At 29.0% G+C, this 18249-nt stretch overlaps 2 protein-coding genes across 7 annotated transcripts in view; one reads left to right on the forward strand and one right to left on the reverse strand.

Moving 5' to 3' along the window:
- The window catches only part of LOC117168292 (nicotinamide/nicotinic acid mononucleotide adenylyltransferase 1), a 100299-nt gene that overhangs the window by 40618 nt on the left and 41432 nt on the right, over positions 1-18249 (forward strand). The gene's annotated exons all lie outside the window — the stretch shown is intronic.
- Positions 5033-18249, reverse strand: part of LOC117168291 (ABC transporter G family member 23) — a 63767-nt gene continuing 50550 nt past the window's right edge. For all 4 annotated transcript variants that reach the window (XM_033353818.1, XM_033353819.1, XM_033353816.1 and 1 more), the window contains 8 exons: positions 16788-17019; positions 12833-13010; positions 12590-12705; positions 12421-12491; positions 12234-12322; positions 9545-9721; positions 9379-9465; positions 5033-5378 (listed from right to left, as the gene is read on the reverse strand). In XM_033353818.1, coding sequence (XP_033209709.1) covers positions 5161-5378; positions 9379-9465; positions 9545-9721; positions 12234-12322; positions 12421-12491; positions 12590-12705; positions 12833-13010; positions 16788-17019 — 1168 coding nt within the window. In that variant the 3' untranslated portion in view covers positions 5033-5160. The remainder of the gene's footprint in view (positions 5379-9378; positions 9466-9544; positions 9722-12233; positions 12323-12420; positions 12492-12589; positions 12706-12832; positions 13011-16787; positions 17020-18249) is intronic.

Below are 18249 nucleotides of genomic sequence, written 5' to 3' on the forward strand. Positions count from 1 at the left end.
ATAAGATATATATTTTTTTGCGTCTTCGAGACGCATCGATGGACTAATGCTTGAAACTTTTATGTCTCACCAGTGCCGATTTGTACAGTTAAAAAAAAAGGATTTTTCCCGTTCATTTGAGAAAAACTTTTTGGAGACTCATAACACGACGACAATATATGTAGTAATTGTACGGTATATTCGTTCGCATTTTCACAGAAAAAAACCAAAAATAAAATTTGTTGCAAGAAATTTTTTAGAGTGATAAAGTTTTGTTTAGCCAACTTCGCATATTTGTTCGCGTTTTCGAGGCTCGCCGAATAACCTATTGCCGAACATTCTACGACCTCTTATCACCTAACAACACCGATACATAAATGTAAAAAAGTAGGTAGTTTATTTTGTTGATATGAGACAAAGTTCTTTAATATTGAGAATACAACCGTAATGTATATGCTATAATTGCTCGCGTCTTCGAGAAATATTAAATGCGCAAGTCTCGAAAACGCGAACAAACATGTCCGGTACAGTCCAGTATTCCTAGTTTTTCTGATATAAACAGAACACGCCAATTTTTTCGAAACTTTATAAATTGGTACTGATGGATCATAAAAGGCTCAAAAACAGATCAATTGGTTCGTCTCAAACACACAAAAAACAGAAGATAAACTTTACATCGATTTCCGACGAAAGATTCTCTGCAACAAAAATTGCCTTCGCAGGATAAACTTTCCACAAATATCGGTTAAATTTTCTTTTGTTTTTCCATGTCAAACACATACTTTTGAAAGACGCGAAGTTGGCTAAACAAAACTTTATCACTCTAAAAAATTTCTTGCAACAAATTTTATTCTTAGTTTTTTTCTGTGAAGACGCGAACGAATATACTATACAATTACTACATATATTGTGGTCGTATTATGAGTCTCTAAACAGTTTTTTTTCAAATAAACAGAAAAAATCCTTTTTTTTTTAACTTTACAAATCGGCACTGGTGAGACATAAAAGTTTCAATCATTAGTCGATCGATGCGTCTCGAAGACGCAAAAAAAACATCTTATTGCTGAATTCTGAATATCCAAAAACTTTTTCTTATTTAAGAAGGTAACATTTTTTTATTTGAAATCTGCAAACTAAAAAAAAAACTACTTTTACATGGTTGATCTAGTTCAACATCCTATAAAAAAAATTACACACATATACGGACATTTAAAAAAAATTGTATTTTCGAAAAAGAGAAAACTTAAATTTAAATGATTCTTTAATAATAAAGGCAACAATTGTGTTCTTGATTATTCAACCAGAAATTTAAAAAACTGACAAAATGATTCTATTCATGACACTTTGACCATGCTGAATGAGGTTATTTTACGAATTTTCTGCACCATCAATTTAGTGAAATAAAATGAACAAATGATTAATTTTATTTCATATAATAAACGATTATATTCTTAAAAGTTTATATTTATTTAGATTTTATTGCTGCAATATATAATTTGTAAATTTTTTCAAACTTTTAAAGAGATTTTGAAAGCCTAATTTCAGGCTTCGAAGATGTCAAATTGCATCAAAAAAGAATCTGGAGGATTTTAATATTTTTAGGATTTCAAAAATGTTAAAAAAAACTTTGAATTACTTCAACAGATATTAAAATGTTTTAATAAGATGCAAAAACAATTATAAATTTGAAAATATTTAATATAATTGAAGCAAAATGTAGATGTACGAAAATTTTGAAAGATTTGAAGATAATAATTTTTTTTCTTAATATTCCATGACAATTTTGAATTAATTCTTTATTTTGAAAAATTCATTTTAAGAAAACGTTTTACAAAATTTTAAAGTATTTCAGCTGATTTCTCAACATTTTGCAAAGGATGTAAAATACTGTTAAGCAAAGTTTTTGAATTTTGCAAGATTACGAAATTTTAGAAAACAAAACAAAATGTTGATTGTTTGTAGATTTAAAACAATAAATTTGGAAGCTTTTTAAGAATTTTGAAAGGTTTAAAAAAAATAAATTTCTTAAGTTTCTGGGAAAACTTGTATGTATTATTTGATAATAAAAATTCATTAGATTTTAAATATTTATAATATTTGAACAAAAATAGGGCCAGCATTTTTCATCAGAATTCGGCTTGATTGTTAATACAAAAATATTAAATATTATTTCTGAAGATATCCATTTTCATCAATTATAAAAAACATTGTCTGCTTTCGTTTCTGCTATAGATACTATGAAATACAAAACTGTTGTATTAACATCAATTTTATATTTTAATTAAAAATTGTTATTGAGAAAAAAAATAATAAGCCAGATGTTCAAACAGTATGCTTTGATGTTCACACTCAATTTATTTACAAGATAAAAAATGTACACGAGAGCCGGCGTGTAATAAAGCTAGCCTTAAAAATATAAATTATCTTCCTATTGTCAAGTAATGCAAAACTTTAACGCAGCATTCTTGATCAAATTCGTATGAACAATAATTAGGCACTTAATTGAATGAATTAAGCAATATTCGACAGAAACTCATTATTTCTTCGATTTTAACAGAATTAGTTCCTACATTCTTCAAATCTTGTCACATTTCGCAATTAGTTTTAAAATTATTATAGTTTAAAAAGTTTATTTGCTAAACGCCTTGACTATAAAAAAAATCCTAATTCCTATTTTTCTCTACAGTAGCAATACAAAGTACGCGCTACTATCGAAAATTATGGAAACGCCTGTTTTTTCAGAAATTTGTTTCCCAGCACAGCTGGGAAAAAATCATTAGCACTCTGCGTCTCAAAACCATAATTTCAAGGCAAAATGTAAAATTGATAAAAAGATATTTAAAAAAATGCATATTAGAATGTTTTTGAAAGATGCAATAACTCTGAAAGTAATTAACATTCTCTAAAAATATTTTTAATGTTTGATTTTCGGGATTCTATCTTAGGGCTAAAGTGCATACAAAAAAACCGTCAAATTTCAAATAAGAATATTTCACATGAATTAAAAACATAAATATTCTCATAATTTTAATAAATTTAATTAAAATATGATAATTATTTGTTTTTAAATTTTGGATTGATATTTTTGAAATTCTTGAAATTTTGTGTATTACGTTTGATCCCAGGGTAGAATTTAGGAAAAATTTCTGAAAATATCTTCATAAGTTAGCCTTCAAGTTAGGCATGTTAGACGCAGAATTTTATTACGTTTTGTGCCATTATGTGGAAAAAAATTTAATCACTTCACTCTTTAGCAACAGCTCAAAAAACTAGCTTCTGATTATTTTCATAATTTTCAATAATTTTTGTTCTCTCACACAATATGTTGTAAATTAATACCTCTTCATTTTTCCTAAAAAACAGTACAGAAATTCGTTTATAACTGATTATAATTTATAGTCTGCTGACTAGAAGAATGATTTAGAATTAACTGTGTTTCTAAATTAAATTGATATGTTCAATGCTTTTCTCTGACTGAGCATATAATTTACATTTTTGTATTGCTTTATCATAATAACTAATTACTACCTAATAAAAAGTAATCGTCGTGCAACGTCTCGAGGGTATATTTTCACTTTAAATTACTTTTTTCTCTTTGCAACAAAATCTTTTCAACAATTTTTTCACAATATTACACAAAGCTTTTAATTATTACTTTTTAACGCATTAACGAATACAAATAAATAAATAGAAATGCGTAAAAAGATCAAAAGAGTTTTGACTTCCATGTGAAATTGTGAATAAATGTGAAAAGATATGAAAATATGCCCTAGCGGGACCAGCAAACGGAACGGTAACAATACGGTTACGCAATTCCCTAAGCTCTGCGTTCACGCTGTCCACTAGGGAATTATGAGACGTTTATCGCTTTTATGATAAAAAATTTGTATTGTTGAACGCCTTATAAGTTGAACTAATAAAATATTAATAGTTGCCAATATTTTCTCAAGTTAAGTTTTCATAATAGTTTTGTCCCTAGCGGAACGCGTTACCACACATTGACCGCGCCGTTCATTAGGACCGCTAGGGAATATCTTGAGCCTTTTTCACACTTATTCACAATTTCACATATAAATAAACTCTTTTTTCACACATTTATATTTATGCATTTTTATTTAATCATGTGTTAAAAAAATAATAAAAAGCTTTGTACGGAAACTCGATATGCAATATTTTGCGTCGCGTTGCTGCATCCTGGGCGCAGACAGTTTTTGTATTAGTTTTTTAAAAGACTGAATAAATACAAATACATGAAATAGTGCTTTAAAAGATAGAAAAAATATTAAGTTATATCTGAAATTGTCAATAAATGTGAAAAGGGATGAAAATATGCCCTTAAGCGGGCCCAGTGAACGGAACGATTACTATGTGGTCATTTTTCGTCATTCCAGTACGTTAAGGAATTTTATTTAAAAAATATAATCAGTGACAGGCATTCAAGTTCAATCTTGCAGTTATTCATTAAAACAATTATAATATAAATAACGTCTAGCCCTTATTGAAATAAAAAAATTGATCTGAACTTACACCTAAAGAAACATAAAATACTCGAATGCGTTGAGAAATGAAGACAAGACTAATGCTCTTCGATTTCAATAAAATATAATTCCAAAAGATGGATCTCGAAATAAATAAAAATTCAGTAGCTTATAATATAAAACCCTGTTTCACAATGTATCTTGGTTTCAGGAGGTAAGATCGCAGATAAGTTTGTTTTTTCCCAGGAATTAGTTTTGTACAATAAATTAGTGATATATACAGTGACGTGCAAAAGGTTTGGGCCACCTCTTTTTTTGTGACTGAATAAATTCTCTTAATTTTAATGATACCGGAGCTAAAAAATGTCTCTTTAAAAGGTTGATTGTTTTCAAAATTCGGTTGAAAATGAGTTCAGGGTGAAGCCAATTTGTCTAGTTTTAAAGTAGATATTGCAAAAACAGTGTAAATTTAAATGTTTTCTTCAATTTTCAACGATATACAACATATTTTTGCAATATCTACTTAAAGACTAGACAAATTGGCTTCACCCTTGGCTTATTTTAAACAGAATTTCGAAAACAATCAACCTTTCAAAGAGACATTTTTTTTAGCTCCGGTATAATTAAAATTAAGAGAATTTATTCAGTCATAAAAAAAGAGGTGGCCCAAAACTTTTGCACACCACTGTAATTATGAACTTCACTAGGATGATTCTTTTATCCTGAGACCGATTAGACAAAGTACAATAAAAATAGCAGTCCAACCTGACACTACTAAAAATCCATCATAAACAACAGGATTATTGACAGGGTATCCTTTTGCCAATATTCCTCTCAAGGAGAGGCCAGGTACCGTTGTTGGCAAAGTCAGGCTGAACCAATGAAGGACTTGTGGCATACCCTCCAATGGCCATACACACCCTGAAAAAAGTTTGAATTAATATAGATTTCGATGTGAAAACAAAAAATTAGGACAAATAATTTATGAAGAACAATAAAAAATCTGCCTCAGTCCGGATTGGAACCGAGAACGCCACTGTACATGAATGGGGCGTTAATCAATTATGTTACCGACGCCTCAGCAGATATTTTATTTTCCTTCATAGCTGAAGAAATAAGACAATCCAATTATTTTTTGTTTGAAGTTCATTTTTTTAAACTAAAATGTCTACTATTATATTTTTGTTTCAGAATTCATCTCTTTTGGTTACCAATTATACTATTTCTTTAGAAATTCAATTATTTTATCAAAAAGTCATCTTTTTTAATCACAACTTGTGCTACTTGGTTGAACAGTTGAGCTACTTAAAGAAAAAATATTTCATTGATGGAGGACTTAACTATTTCATTTTTAGTTGAAAATAGATCGTTTTTAGTTGAAAATTCAACTACTACGTTTTTTTGTGAATTGATTTTTTTGGCCGAACACTTAACTACTTGGATGACATCAGAACTACTTTCTCAAACATTTATTTTATTGCTTCAAGATTTGATTACTTTGTTAATATTCATTTTATTGTTTGAGGATTGAACTATTTCAGTTTCGGTTGAAGAATGGATCCTTTTTAGTTGAAAATTCAACTACTACTTTTTTATTGTGAATTCATTTTTTTGACCGAACATTCAACTACTTGGATGATAGTAGAACTACTTTGTCAAACATTTATTTTATTGCTTCAAGATTTAATTAATTTTTTAATAATCATTTTATTCGTTGAGGATTGAACTATTTCATTTTCCGTTGGAAATGGATCATTTTTAGTTGAAAATTCAACTACTACGTTTTTTTTGTGAATACATTTTTTTGACCGAACATTCAACTACTTGGATGACAGTAGAACTACTTTCTCAAACATTTATTTTGTTGCTTCAAGATTTAATTACTTTGTTAATATTCATTTTATTGGTAGAGGATTCAACTATTTCATTTTCGGTTGGAAATGGATCACTTTTAGTTGAAAATTCAACTATTACGGTTTTTGTTGTTGTTGGGGAATTTATTTTTTTAGTCGAACATTGAACTATACTTGGATGACAGTAGAACTACTTTGTCCAGCATTTATTTTATTGGTTCAAGATGTAAACACTTTGTTAAAAATTTAATTTATTGGTTGACAATTTAACTAATTTCTTAAAAATTCGTTTTTTTAGTTGAAAATTAATTTTTGTAAATGAAAATATAAGTATTCATTTTTCTTAAATGATTTCTTTTGGCCAAAAAATGAACCGTTTGGTTATAAATTAATGTATTTTCTTGAAAATTAGTTTTGTTTCGTGGAAAATGATTCTTTTTTATACTATTATACTATTTGGTAAAAGTTAACTTTTTAGGTGATAATTTATATTTTCGGTCTGAATATTCAACGATTTTGTGGAGAATCCCTCTTTGTTATTTGAAAATTCAACTCTTGTGTTGAACTATTTTGTTGAAAATTAATTTTTTGACCTGGAAATTTTAGCCATTCTATTTTTGATTGAAAACACAGCCACACAAAAAAAAGTGTGCGGATCTGGTAACAAGACAGACGTATTCCTATGGATTTTGGGGCGCTGAATTCAAATTCGGTATCAAAAATCACCCATCACGTCATGGTTGAGCCATAACCTCAAAAAATGACGAAAAATCGTGCACTGAGGTAAATAAATTTCAAAATAATGCCAGTGATGCAAATTTTCACTTCAAAAACATGTCAACAAATGTGAAGGATCAACCCTTGCCTGATATAAACTTATTTAACATAACTTTACCCAACAGAACCTGACCTCACATAACCTGAATTAACAGAAATTTACTGAACTACACGTAAAGCTCTGGAAGTATATTTTCCCAGCAGCAAATGTGTGCTACATCGAATGGGTCAACTCGAGCCTAACCTAGAAATAAATCTAACCTAGCCTAACCTAACCTAACCTAACCTCACGAAACACAATTAAACTGATTGTGTTGTCCCGTTGTGTTTGCGGTACCGTTTTGTTAAGCAAAATTTCGTTAGGTTCTGTTAAGTTAGATTCATTTGTAGGTTAAGATCGAATTAATCTATTAAAGATAGCACACATTTAAGACTGAGAACCATACGCTTACATAGCTAAACGTGTGGTTGAATTTCATTCGGCTAGATTAGGTTAGGTCAGGTTTTGTTAGGTCAGGATAGGTTAAACTTCTATGTAGGTTAAGCCGAAGCTGAATGAAACGGTACCACAAACCCAACGGACAACACAATGTGTTTAATTGTGTTACGTGAAGTTAAGTTAGGTTAGGTCAGGTTTTTTTTAGGTTAGGATAGGTTTGACCTCTTTGCAGGTTAAGCCCAAGCTGATTCAAACGGTACCGCAAACAAAACGGGACAACACAATCAGTTTAATTGTGTTTCGTGAGGTTAGGTTAGGTTAGGCTAGGTTAGATTTATTTCTAGGTTAGGCACGAGTTGACCCATTTGATGTAGAACACATTTGCTACTGGGAAAATATGCTTCCAGAGCTTTACGTGTAGTTCAATACATTTTTGTTAATTCAGGTTAGGTGAGGTCAGTTTCTGTTGGGTAAAGTTATGTTAAATAAGTTGATATCAGGCAAGGGTTGATCCTTCACATTTGTCGACATGTTTTTGAAGTGAAAATTTGCATCACTGGCATTATTTTGAAATTTATTTGCCTCAGTGCACGATTTTTCGTCATTTTTTGAGGTTACGGCTCAACCATGACGTGATGGGTGATTTTTGATACCGAATTTGAATTCAGCGCCCCAAACTCCATAGGAATACGTGTGTCTTGTTACCAGATCCGCACACTTTTTTTGTGTGGCTGTGAAATTAATCGTTTTTAGTTGAAAATTTAATCATTTGGATTAAAATATACTTTTTTCTTGAAATTTTATTTGTTCTGTAGAAAATTTTTCTCTTTTTCAGAAAAATTTATTTATTTTGTAGAAAATTTATCTTTGAGTTCAAAATTGGATTATTTTGTTAGAAAATTGAACTTTGGTTTAAAATTAACTCGTTGGTTGAAATTTCAACTCTCTCGTTGAAAATTTGTTTTTAGAACTCGAAATTTTGATTATTTCATTTTCGTTTGGAAATTGATAGTTTTTAGTTGAAAATTCAACCATTTAGATGAACATATCTTTTTTTTTGTTGAAAATTCATTTGTTATGTGGAAAATTCTTTTTTGTCGAAAATTCGTATTTCTAGGTTAAAAATGTTATTATATTGTTAAAAAATTAAGCTATTTGTCTAAAAATTCAATAATTAAGTAAATTGTTTTTTGATTGAACAATCTTACTTGGTTGAAAATTCGACACTTTTGTTGAGAATTTGTCGTTTTGGCACGAAAATGAATGTCTTTTGGTAGAAATGTTATCCTTTTTGGTCAAAAACTAATCTGTTGAAATATTATCTGTTACATTTTTTGTTTTGAATTTTTCTTTTATAAAATTCAACTGTTTTTTAATTACAATAATCAATTTTTTAATAATAATTAAACTACTTTTTTGAAGTCATAATTTAAGTTAAAAATGTATCATGGTGGAAGAAATTGATCAACATTCGTTGTTTTTTTGGATCAATTTTTTAAATTGTAAATTTAACCATACCACTTTTGGTTGAAAAATTATATATTTGATTTGAAAATTCTACGAAGTACTTGTTTCAGAATTTATTATTTTTAATTGCAAATTCACCCCTTATGCTTGAAGGTTCAACTATTTCGTTGTAAATGCAATTCTTCTGTTAAAAAATCAGCTATTTGTTTTTTTAATTTATTTAATATGGTATTTATTTAATTTAATATGGTATCAGTACATTAATTTTGTTTAAAAGAATGTAATTACACTATTATTCTTCTATTTTTCCTGTTTTAACACCTATTTTGGCTGCCACGTCTGAACTCTAATTTAAATAATACATTTTTGCTTATATTGCTCTTACCACAAAGTAATATCACGGGGTAGAAGCTTCCAGTAGATATAAAATTTGCCACTGTATGGGATTCGCAGTAAACCGATATCAGGAATCCTGGAAGAAATCGAAATATTTTGAATAGTAATCTTTCTTCAAATTTAAATTTTATAGGAAACATATGATAAAATCGTACCATAGCACATTCCACACAGTCCCGTGAGAAGGACCAAACAAATAACAGTAAACATCGATCCCTTACAGACTAAGTTAAAACATAAAAAGCAGATGCACAGGCACATTGTGACTTGAATAATGACCACTGTAAATTGTGCCAATAAATGGGCCAGCAAAATCTCAGCTGTTTTGACACCTGCAAAAAAAAATGTTTTTATTAATTATTAGCAATATAATTAATTTTCATTATTTTAATTATTATGAATTTTAAAACAGTTTTAAACGAGGGTGCATTCGCTCTTCAAAAATGAGGGCAGAGTAATACCTGCTACGCCTTATTAGGAATTTTACACCTAATTACACATTATTACGTTTAAATATAAGAAAATTTGTTCGAAGACTTGAAAAATTTCTACGGACAAAAATGCACTAGCAAAAACACTTGTCAAGGGCCAGGAATCAAAATTGGAAATGCAGTGTATTAAGAAAATGTTGGTTTTGGTATTGAATGGAATTACCTAAATAACTTGTGGTTTAAACAATGTTGTGAGTATGTGTGGGATTTTTTTAGCACATTAATACACTAGGAAAAAAATCGAAATAATCCAGGAGTCTAAATTAGAAGTACAGTGAAAATCTTCTATAGCGCCGATTTTGGGGCTGACGGTGGTTGGGAACTAACTCAATGTAGCCCACTCCGCTTTTGTTCGTTCACGCTTGGCTGCTTGCCTGACTGACAAACTCAGACCCCGCGCAACCTGCGCAGCTCCTGTTACACCTACCTGTGGTGCGGCGTTAATTCTCGGAAGGGCTATAGAAGGAAGGGCTATAGAAGGGAGGGCTATTGAAGGGTTGCACTGTACTTAAAATTTTCAAAATTTGAAATTTGGCACTTAATAGATTTATTGTCTTTGAATTTGATTTTATCATTTTCTAAAGCATTTGTGGAATTTTTAAGTAAAGAAATACGCTAGAAAAGAATTAACAATAATTCTGTTACATAGCAAATTCTAAAATTAAAAATTTGTAGTAATTCTAATTTCGACTCTTGGGTCATATTGATTTTCTTTCCAGTATATTTCTATGATAAAAAAGCCGACATACAGAAAAATGTGTTAAAAAAATGTATGTTATAAAGATAATCTCATTAAATTCCAAAATCCAAATTTCAGAAATTCAGTGTTTCCAGTTTAGATTCCTGGGTCTTGGCGATTTTCTTCCTAGTCCATTTTGGTTACTAGAAAACAGGGGTGAATTAAATAGAAGTTATCTCTCAGAAAATCATTGACTGGAATCCGCAAAAACTTGGGTAGACTTTTTTGATTGCACTTTTCTAATTTTCGCATTTTAAATTTAATGCTATTAGTAGAAGTAAACAGAAACAAAATGATAAATTCTTTATTTTTGTTTTGATTCCAATAGAAAAGAAAAAGCTCTTTAACCTAAAAAAACAGTTTACTAAATAGAAAATTTATAAACCAAAAATTGCAAAAAGAAAGAAGTTTTTTTTATGTCACGATGTTCTGAAAAGGACTAATCGCAGTTTCTAAAATATATAACGCTTTAATAGTTGAGACTTTTAAAATTTGTAGTATTCAGTTTATATTAAAATGATTTGAAATTTAAAGCTATTTAATTATGCAAGAATTTTGGATTAAGAGTGTTGATAATTTCGGATCAAAACATTTAAAATTATTTAGTCAAAACTTGAAATCGTTCAAATTTGCAGGATTAGAAATGAACTTTATCATTATTTCAAAAAGATCAAAGCCGCATAACTTCAGATAAATTGGAAAGTAGGACTATTGATAATTGGGAGTGGTTGAAAAAATTAAGCAAATTTAGTTTCAAATACTGATTAAAAGGGTGCTTCTTCAAGTTTTATTTAATTTTTATTAATTTGGTATCAGAGAAATTATTACTTTCGGTGGGAAAATAAAACTTGGTTTTTCTCCAAATTAAAAAATATATATTTAGTGTTCGCTCAAGGTCAATTTTGTTTAAAGTGCTTGTTTCTGAATAAATTGACTCTATTATTGTTTCTGATTTCGTTTTGTCACTGATGGGTTGTGTTTTTCATAGAAAATATATTGTTTGATTTATTTCACATTAAAAAAATTATAGTAAAATTCACTCGCGATAATATTTATAGTCCTTTTTTTAAGGAGGTACAGTGGGGATAATCGAGTATGAAAAAAATGTAACAAAAGTACAGTCTAAATGAAAATTCTACCCACTATTAAGCGAAAATTACGCATTGCTACACACCCTGCGTTAATTTGAATTATGACGCATAATTACGCATTTCTGCGCGTTATTACGCATTATTGTGCGAGAAGTGTAGCACTAATACGCGAATGGTTTAAAAGATTTTAAATTAAAGTTTGATCAATAATTTTTTTCTATGAATATAATGGATCACATTTATGCATTTCTCGCTATAATTAGTTATATTCTTCTAGCCAGGAGAGCACTGAAATCTCTTATGCATATTAATAATGATTTTAGTTATACAGCAAGTAATCAAGGCTCCTATATTGATTTGAAAACAATGGACAATTTCACATTCCTTAGGCTCTCGCAAAAGGAAGGTACGATCATTAAAATCAATGCCAATTGTTAACTCGTCAGTGAAGATGGCTAAATCAAAATCTATTTTTAATTTTTAGAAATTACAGCTTATTCAAAGACAATTTTTTTAAACATACCTTGAACTAGACTTCTAGCCCAAACTCCTTCTTGACGATCAGCAATTATTATTGCAGAAGATACAGCAGTAGCCAGGAAAAAGACAACCCTATAACAATTAAAATAATGAATTAGTTATTAAAATTTGTAAAGAACTTCTTAAAAAACTTTTTTTATTTATAATTATGATGAATAATTGAAAATTACGTCAATATGAATGTTGGTGCTACAAACGACGTATACGTTTCATCCAACGTACCAAATACTGGTTTCTCAAACTATAATAAAATAATATATTTATTTAATATCTATTTCAATGAAATTATTACATCAATTACTTTTAAATTAACAACAGAAAATTCTGAGTATTGCTTACTCGTAAAGGTGTATCGACAAACTTTGTGTTAATATCACATTGACTTATGACATCCCGGCTGACTTCAAAGTATCGCTCGTACAATTTTTTTTGTAGAAAAAGTCCAATTTGCCTGTCTAAAATATAAAAGTTACTTAATGATAAATAATAGTATAATTAACGTATAAAATAAAAAGGTAGCTGACAAAAAATTCATTATAAACCAATCAAATTATCACTCAAAAATAAAAAAGTATTGCATACCTCCCATGTCCAGCTGCATCTGGATTTCACTTGCGGTTATATCATATTCTTCAATATCCCTTCCATTGTCGCGTCTGTTTTCAAAAGCTGCAGAAAAGTTTGTAGAAAAGTGCATCACAGCCACTACTTTCCCCCGTGAAACTTCCTGATTCGCTTCTTCTAAGGTGGAAAAAAATACCTGTAAATATAATTGAAAGCACGTAAATTAACAATTAATTAAAAAAATTTTCTTTAATTCACAACTAACTAACTATTAAGAATATCTGCAATTTTATGTGTGAATTAAATTGAAATTATTTAATAAATATTTTTAAAAAATTGTTCTTTTATAAATCTTTGATTTTCTGTTCTTCCAAAAATTCAAAGTCATGTTAACTTGCCTAAAATTATAATTGTTAGTTTTTAGGTCATTGCCAAAAAGTTGTGAAACTTAATTTACGGCTGTTTAAGAATTTCAATGATTAATACGATTCTTTAAAATAATACTAGAATAATTAAACGAATAATTTATTAATAATTATATGAATCACTTGCATTACTTGGAGTAATCTCAAAATTATGAACAGAGATCACTGCAATAAATGAGACAAAAAATTAATTTTATTCCTTTGTAAATTTTGAAAATAGCGCAAGGATGTTCCTAATTAAATAAGAATAAAATAAATAATCTGGGTGGATACACCTCAAATAAAGAGTGAAAAAAATATGCCCGCTGCGTACGCACATTGTCATTGCGCGCTCCGCGCTTGCCGGTTTGCGCTAAGTTTGAGCGCGCCTACGGCGCGCGGGTATGCTCTCCCGCTTCGCGCTCGTTTTCGTACGTTTCATGCACTTCTCAAAGCACCTACGGCTTTAAACTTATGGATCTCTTAAAAAACCAAAATTGCATATTTTTGAAAATGACCTAACTTTTGGAACTTTTGTCGTAATAAGAAATTTTATGATAATAATTTCGAAAAACATATATTTTATATCTAGTAGAAATTTGGATTAATTTATTTCTTAACCTATAACAATTTTTTTTCTTTTTTTGGAAATTTTTAAAATGTTGAAAAGCATATAACTTTTGGAAGTTTTATCGAATTTGAAAATTTCATTGGGATAATTTGCAAGTCTTTTTGACGCGTAATAGAAAATTTTACAGAAATGTCGAAAACTCAAAAAAATTTATTTAAATTTTGAAAGAGCTCAAACTTTTTGAATTTTTGTCTAATCGAAAAATTTAACTGACATAGTTTTTTTAAATTTTGTTGTTCTCAAAAAATGTTATGGGTTTGATTTTCTAATATATTTAATATCTATGAAAAATGTCCCTTAAAATTCATTTATTAATTTATCAGCAAAGCAGTTTTATCTATTTTTTAATTATGAAAATTAATCATATAACTTTTTTAATTTTCATCGAAATTAAAAATGTCATTTGGATAATTTACAAGTATTTTTGTCAAATATCATAGACATTGACAAAATTTTCTGAAACTTGAAAAAAAATTGTCTAAAATTTTGAAAAAGCTCTAATTTTTAAATTGTGGGCTAATGGAAAAATTGGGCTAGAATAGTTTCAAAATAAATTTGATATCTAGTGACAATTTTTAATGAAATTTTTGGATTTAGGAAAAAAATAATTTTTTCTATTTTTTTAAAAGTATAGAACTTTTCTAATTTTTATCAACATTAAACATTTTATTTGGATAATTTGAAATCTAATCGAAAATTTCGTTAAGAATAGTTTTTAAATATAAATGGTATCTAGTAAAAGTTTAGAATGAAATTTTTTTATCTATGAAAAAAATGTTTTTTATTTTTCGAAAATTTTCAAATTTTTTAAAAGTGTATAACTTCTAATTTTCATAAAAATTAAAAATTTTATTTGAATAATTTGCAGACCTTTTACCCATTTATAAGAAACTTTGACAGAAATTTTTAAAATATTAAAAAAAAAATTGAAAATTTTGAAAATGCTCAAATTTTGGAAATTGAGGGATAATCGGAAAATTTGGCTAGAATAGTTTTTAAATATATTTGGTATCTAGTGAAAATCTTAAGTGAAATTTTTGGATCAATGAAAAAAATAATTTTGTATACTTTTTGAAAATTTTGAGATTTTTGAAAATTATATAACTTTTCTAATTTTCATCAAAATTAAAAATTTTATTTGAATAATTTGCAGGTCTTATACCCATCTATAAGAAACTTTGACAAAAATATTCTAAAATTTGAATAAAAAATTGAAAATTTTGATAATGCTCTCAATTTTTAAATTTTGGTTGGAAATGTCTGATTAACGAACTCAACCTTCGTTTTGGGGACCTTTAGATGTGTATGAAATGCGGACTAGATTGGAGAAATCGTTCAAAAGTTAGCGTGGCTACAACATTCAGGTAACCATACATACAGACATACAGACATACAGACATACAGTCATACAGACTTCCAGACATACAGAGACGACAAAACTTTATGATTTTCGGATTCTGTGCGTGCCGAAACGTAAAGAGCCGTTAAATATTTTAAAAATAAATTCGAAATTCAATATTCAACTTGGTAACATTGCGTAAACTTTTAAATAAATACTTATTTAATAAGGTTGTTTCCAAAGTCAGATATGATTTTTCCAATAAATGGATCTTATAGTACGTAAAGTTCTAATTATAAAAACGCCCATAAAATATTTATTACATATTGTTTATAAAGGGGTCGGATGTTCCACCAATCACAGCTCACGCGTCAGTGATTCTCAAATATGTTTTTCTGTGCCGATGTTTTGTTTTGATTATGTGCACATCGAAAATAGAAGTCGCAAAATATTGTTTAAAAAAATGTCAAAGGAGGATTTCGTAATAAACAATAGAGAAAATCTACCGAAAATAGACATATTTATGGTATTTATAAAAAATTCATTGAAAAAGTACTTAACTTTTTTTTGTTACATAATCATGAATAAATAAAGCTATCAAACCAAAATAGTCTGAATTGACAGCAGACCATGGCCTAACCTCTTCATCATGAGTTTCGCATCGTTACATTGATAGATAATTATGAGAATCTCTGAGTCACGTGACAGCCACGTGGCAAAGTGTCTTACGGCCTTCGATTTTTAATCATTTTTTTCTGTTAAACTACACAAAAGAACAAAAAATTATAACGCACCTTCTATTCAGCTAAAAATTATGTATCAGAAAATGATTTTATCTAAAATCGTCAAAGAACCCTATTATTATTTAATTTAATTTAGTAGTTTATAGATTCGGTTTTCACTCCATGTACCCGTTTTGGGGTTTTTGCATATTTAAAAAATCCCCCTCCTCCAGGAGATTATGACAAACTTTCGCATTTGCCTTGAAATTTGGTCAGATAAGTAGAAAACTGCAGAACATCCAATACTTCAGCGACATACGATTTGGAATGTAGACATTCGATAACATCGAACATTCACCTTCAGTAACATGAGCTTCTGCCAGATAGTAATTAAACGCAGTGAAAACAAGCAAGACTAAACGAGATTGACGAACCGGTCACCGATCCGAGCGCTAGCCACGCCTGTCCATGCTTAACATTCGAGATCTCGATGATTCGAGAATCACCTGGCTACTGCTGTCGGTTTAATTTCGTTCAGTGTATTATTACACTTTCTACAGGGCTTTTGAAATATTTCAATACGTTTGTAGAAAATAAAACTTCCAAATTTACAAGAATCCGCTTTTAATAACTGAAAACTCAGATAAACATAAGTTTCGTTTTAAAATGTATCTACACTACAAATATGATTTTTGATCTCTGAAATTGCTATTTTTGTTTTATTTTGGGTGTGAAATATTGAGAAAAAATACTTTAGTTGGCCTTTTAAAGCCCCATTTAAAAAAAGGCATAATCCAAATTTTAGAGCTTTCTGGGAATGACCCTTTCAGAACAATACACTAAAGAATAATATATTTTTTAAACAAATTTTGGTTACCTTGGAAGCTAATGAATCGTTGAAACCGTGTAAAAATCTGCAACTCAAGTCTATAAAATCACATGTTTTATTTATCGGTTCATATAAAACGTTTCCCTTATTGATACCATAATTACAGTTGCCAGCCTCTTCATTTACTACCGCGATGTTTAAACCTTTTGGATCTGTACCGATTGCGAAAAAAAAAATCATCACTTGAACTATTGGAAATATTAAGGCAAACAGGATACCCCTGCAACAATATTAAGATTCCATTAATAAAAATGTAAAATTGAAATTAGAATATAATAATTTTTACAAAGAACATTATTTATATTGCTTTCTGGATTTAAACCAGATATTTTCATCAACGAATATTATGTTTTATAATCAATTATAGGCGACATATGTGTTCCAATTTGAGAAAAAACTTCCACGTTGTATTTTTAATTTTTAATTTTAAATATCAATTTTAGAAATAACATATATTTTTGAAGTGTATTTTTTTACTAATTAAAATATTTAAATTTTCTCTTTGAATTCTGTCACGCTTTAGACTTTTTTTCTAAATCTACTAAATGATTTTGAAAAAGGATCAAAATATAAACAGAATAGCGCTGATTTGTTTGGAAATACGAAAAGTCAATTTTTCTTAGTTAAACCCTCCTTTATTTTTTGCCATAACTTATGTGATAAAAATGAAATTTTAATTATAGAAAAATTGAGTTTGTTTAAAAAAAGAAAAGAAGGTAATCATTTCTAAAATTCGACAATTATTGAATATACTGATTAGTTAAAAAAGTACAGAGAAAAAAGCATCGTTATTTCGAGGGGGAAACAAATCCTAAATGTGCAGTTCAGCGCAAGTTTATTAATCGGGATTATAAGTGGATTATTATCTAACTAGGTTTAAACTGGATTACGCGGATTCCCTGGTATTACAATGGGATTATTTTTGATTACACAGCCACACAAAAAAACTAAGTGTGCGGATCTGGTAACAAGACACACGTATTCCTATGGATTTTGGGGCGCTGAATTCGAATTCGGTATCAAAAATCACCCATCACGTCATGGTTCAACCATAACCTCAAAAAATGACGAAAAATCATGCACTGAGGCAAATAAATTTCAAAATAATGCCAGTGATGCAAATTTTCACTTCAAAAACATGTCGACAACTGTGAAGGATCAACCCTTGCCTGATATCAACTTATTTAACATAACTTTACCTAACAGAACCTGACCTCACCTAACCTGAATTAACAGAAATTTATTGAACTACACGTAAAGCTCTGGAAGCATATTTTCCCAGTAGCAAATGTGTGCTACAACAAATGGGCCAACTCGAGCCTAACCTAGAAATAAATATAACCTAGCCTAACCTAACCTCACGAAACACAATTAAACTGATTGTGTTGTCCCGTTGTGTTTGCGGTACCGTTTGAATCAACTTGGACTTAACCTGCAAAGAGGTCAAACC

This window comes from Belonocnema kinseyi, chromosome 2 (genome assembly GCF_010883055.1).
Source record: "Belonocnema kinseyi isolate 2016_QV_RU_SX_M_011 chromosome 2, B_treatae_v1, whole genome shotgun sequence".
NCBI classification, from domain to species: domain Eukaryota; kingdom Metazoa; phylum Arthropoda; class Insecta; order Hymenoptera; family Cynipidae; genus Belonocnema; species Belonocnema kinseyi.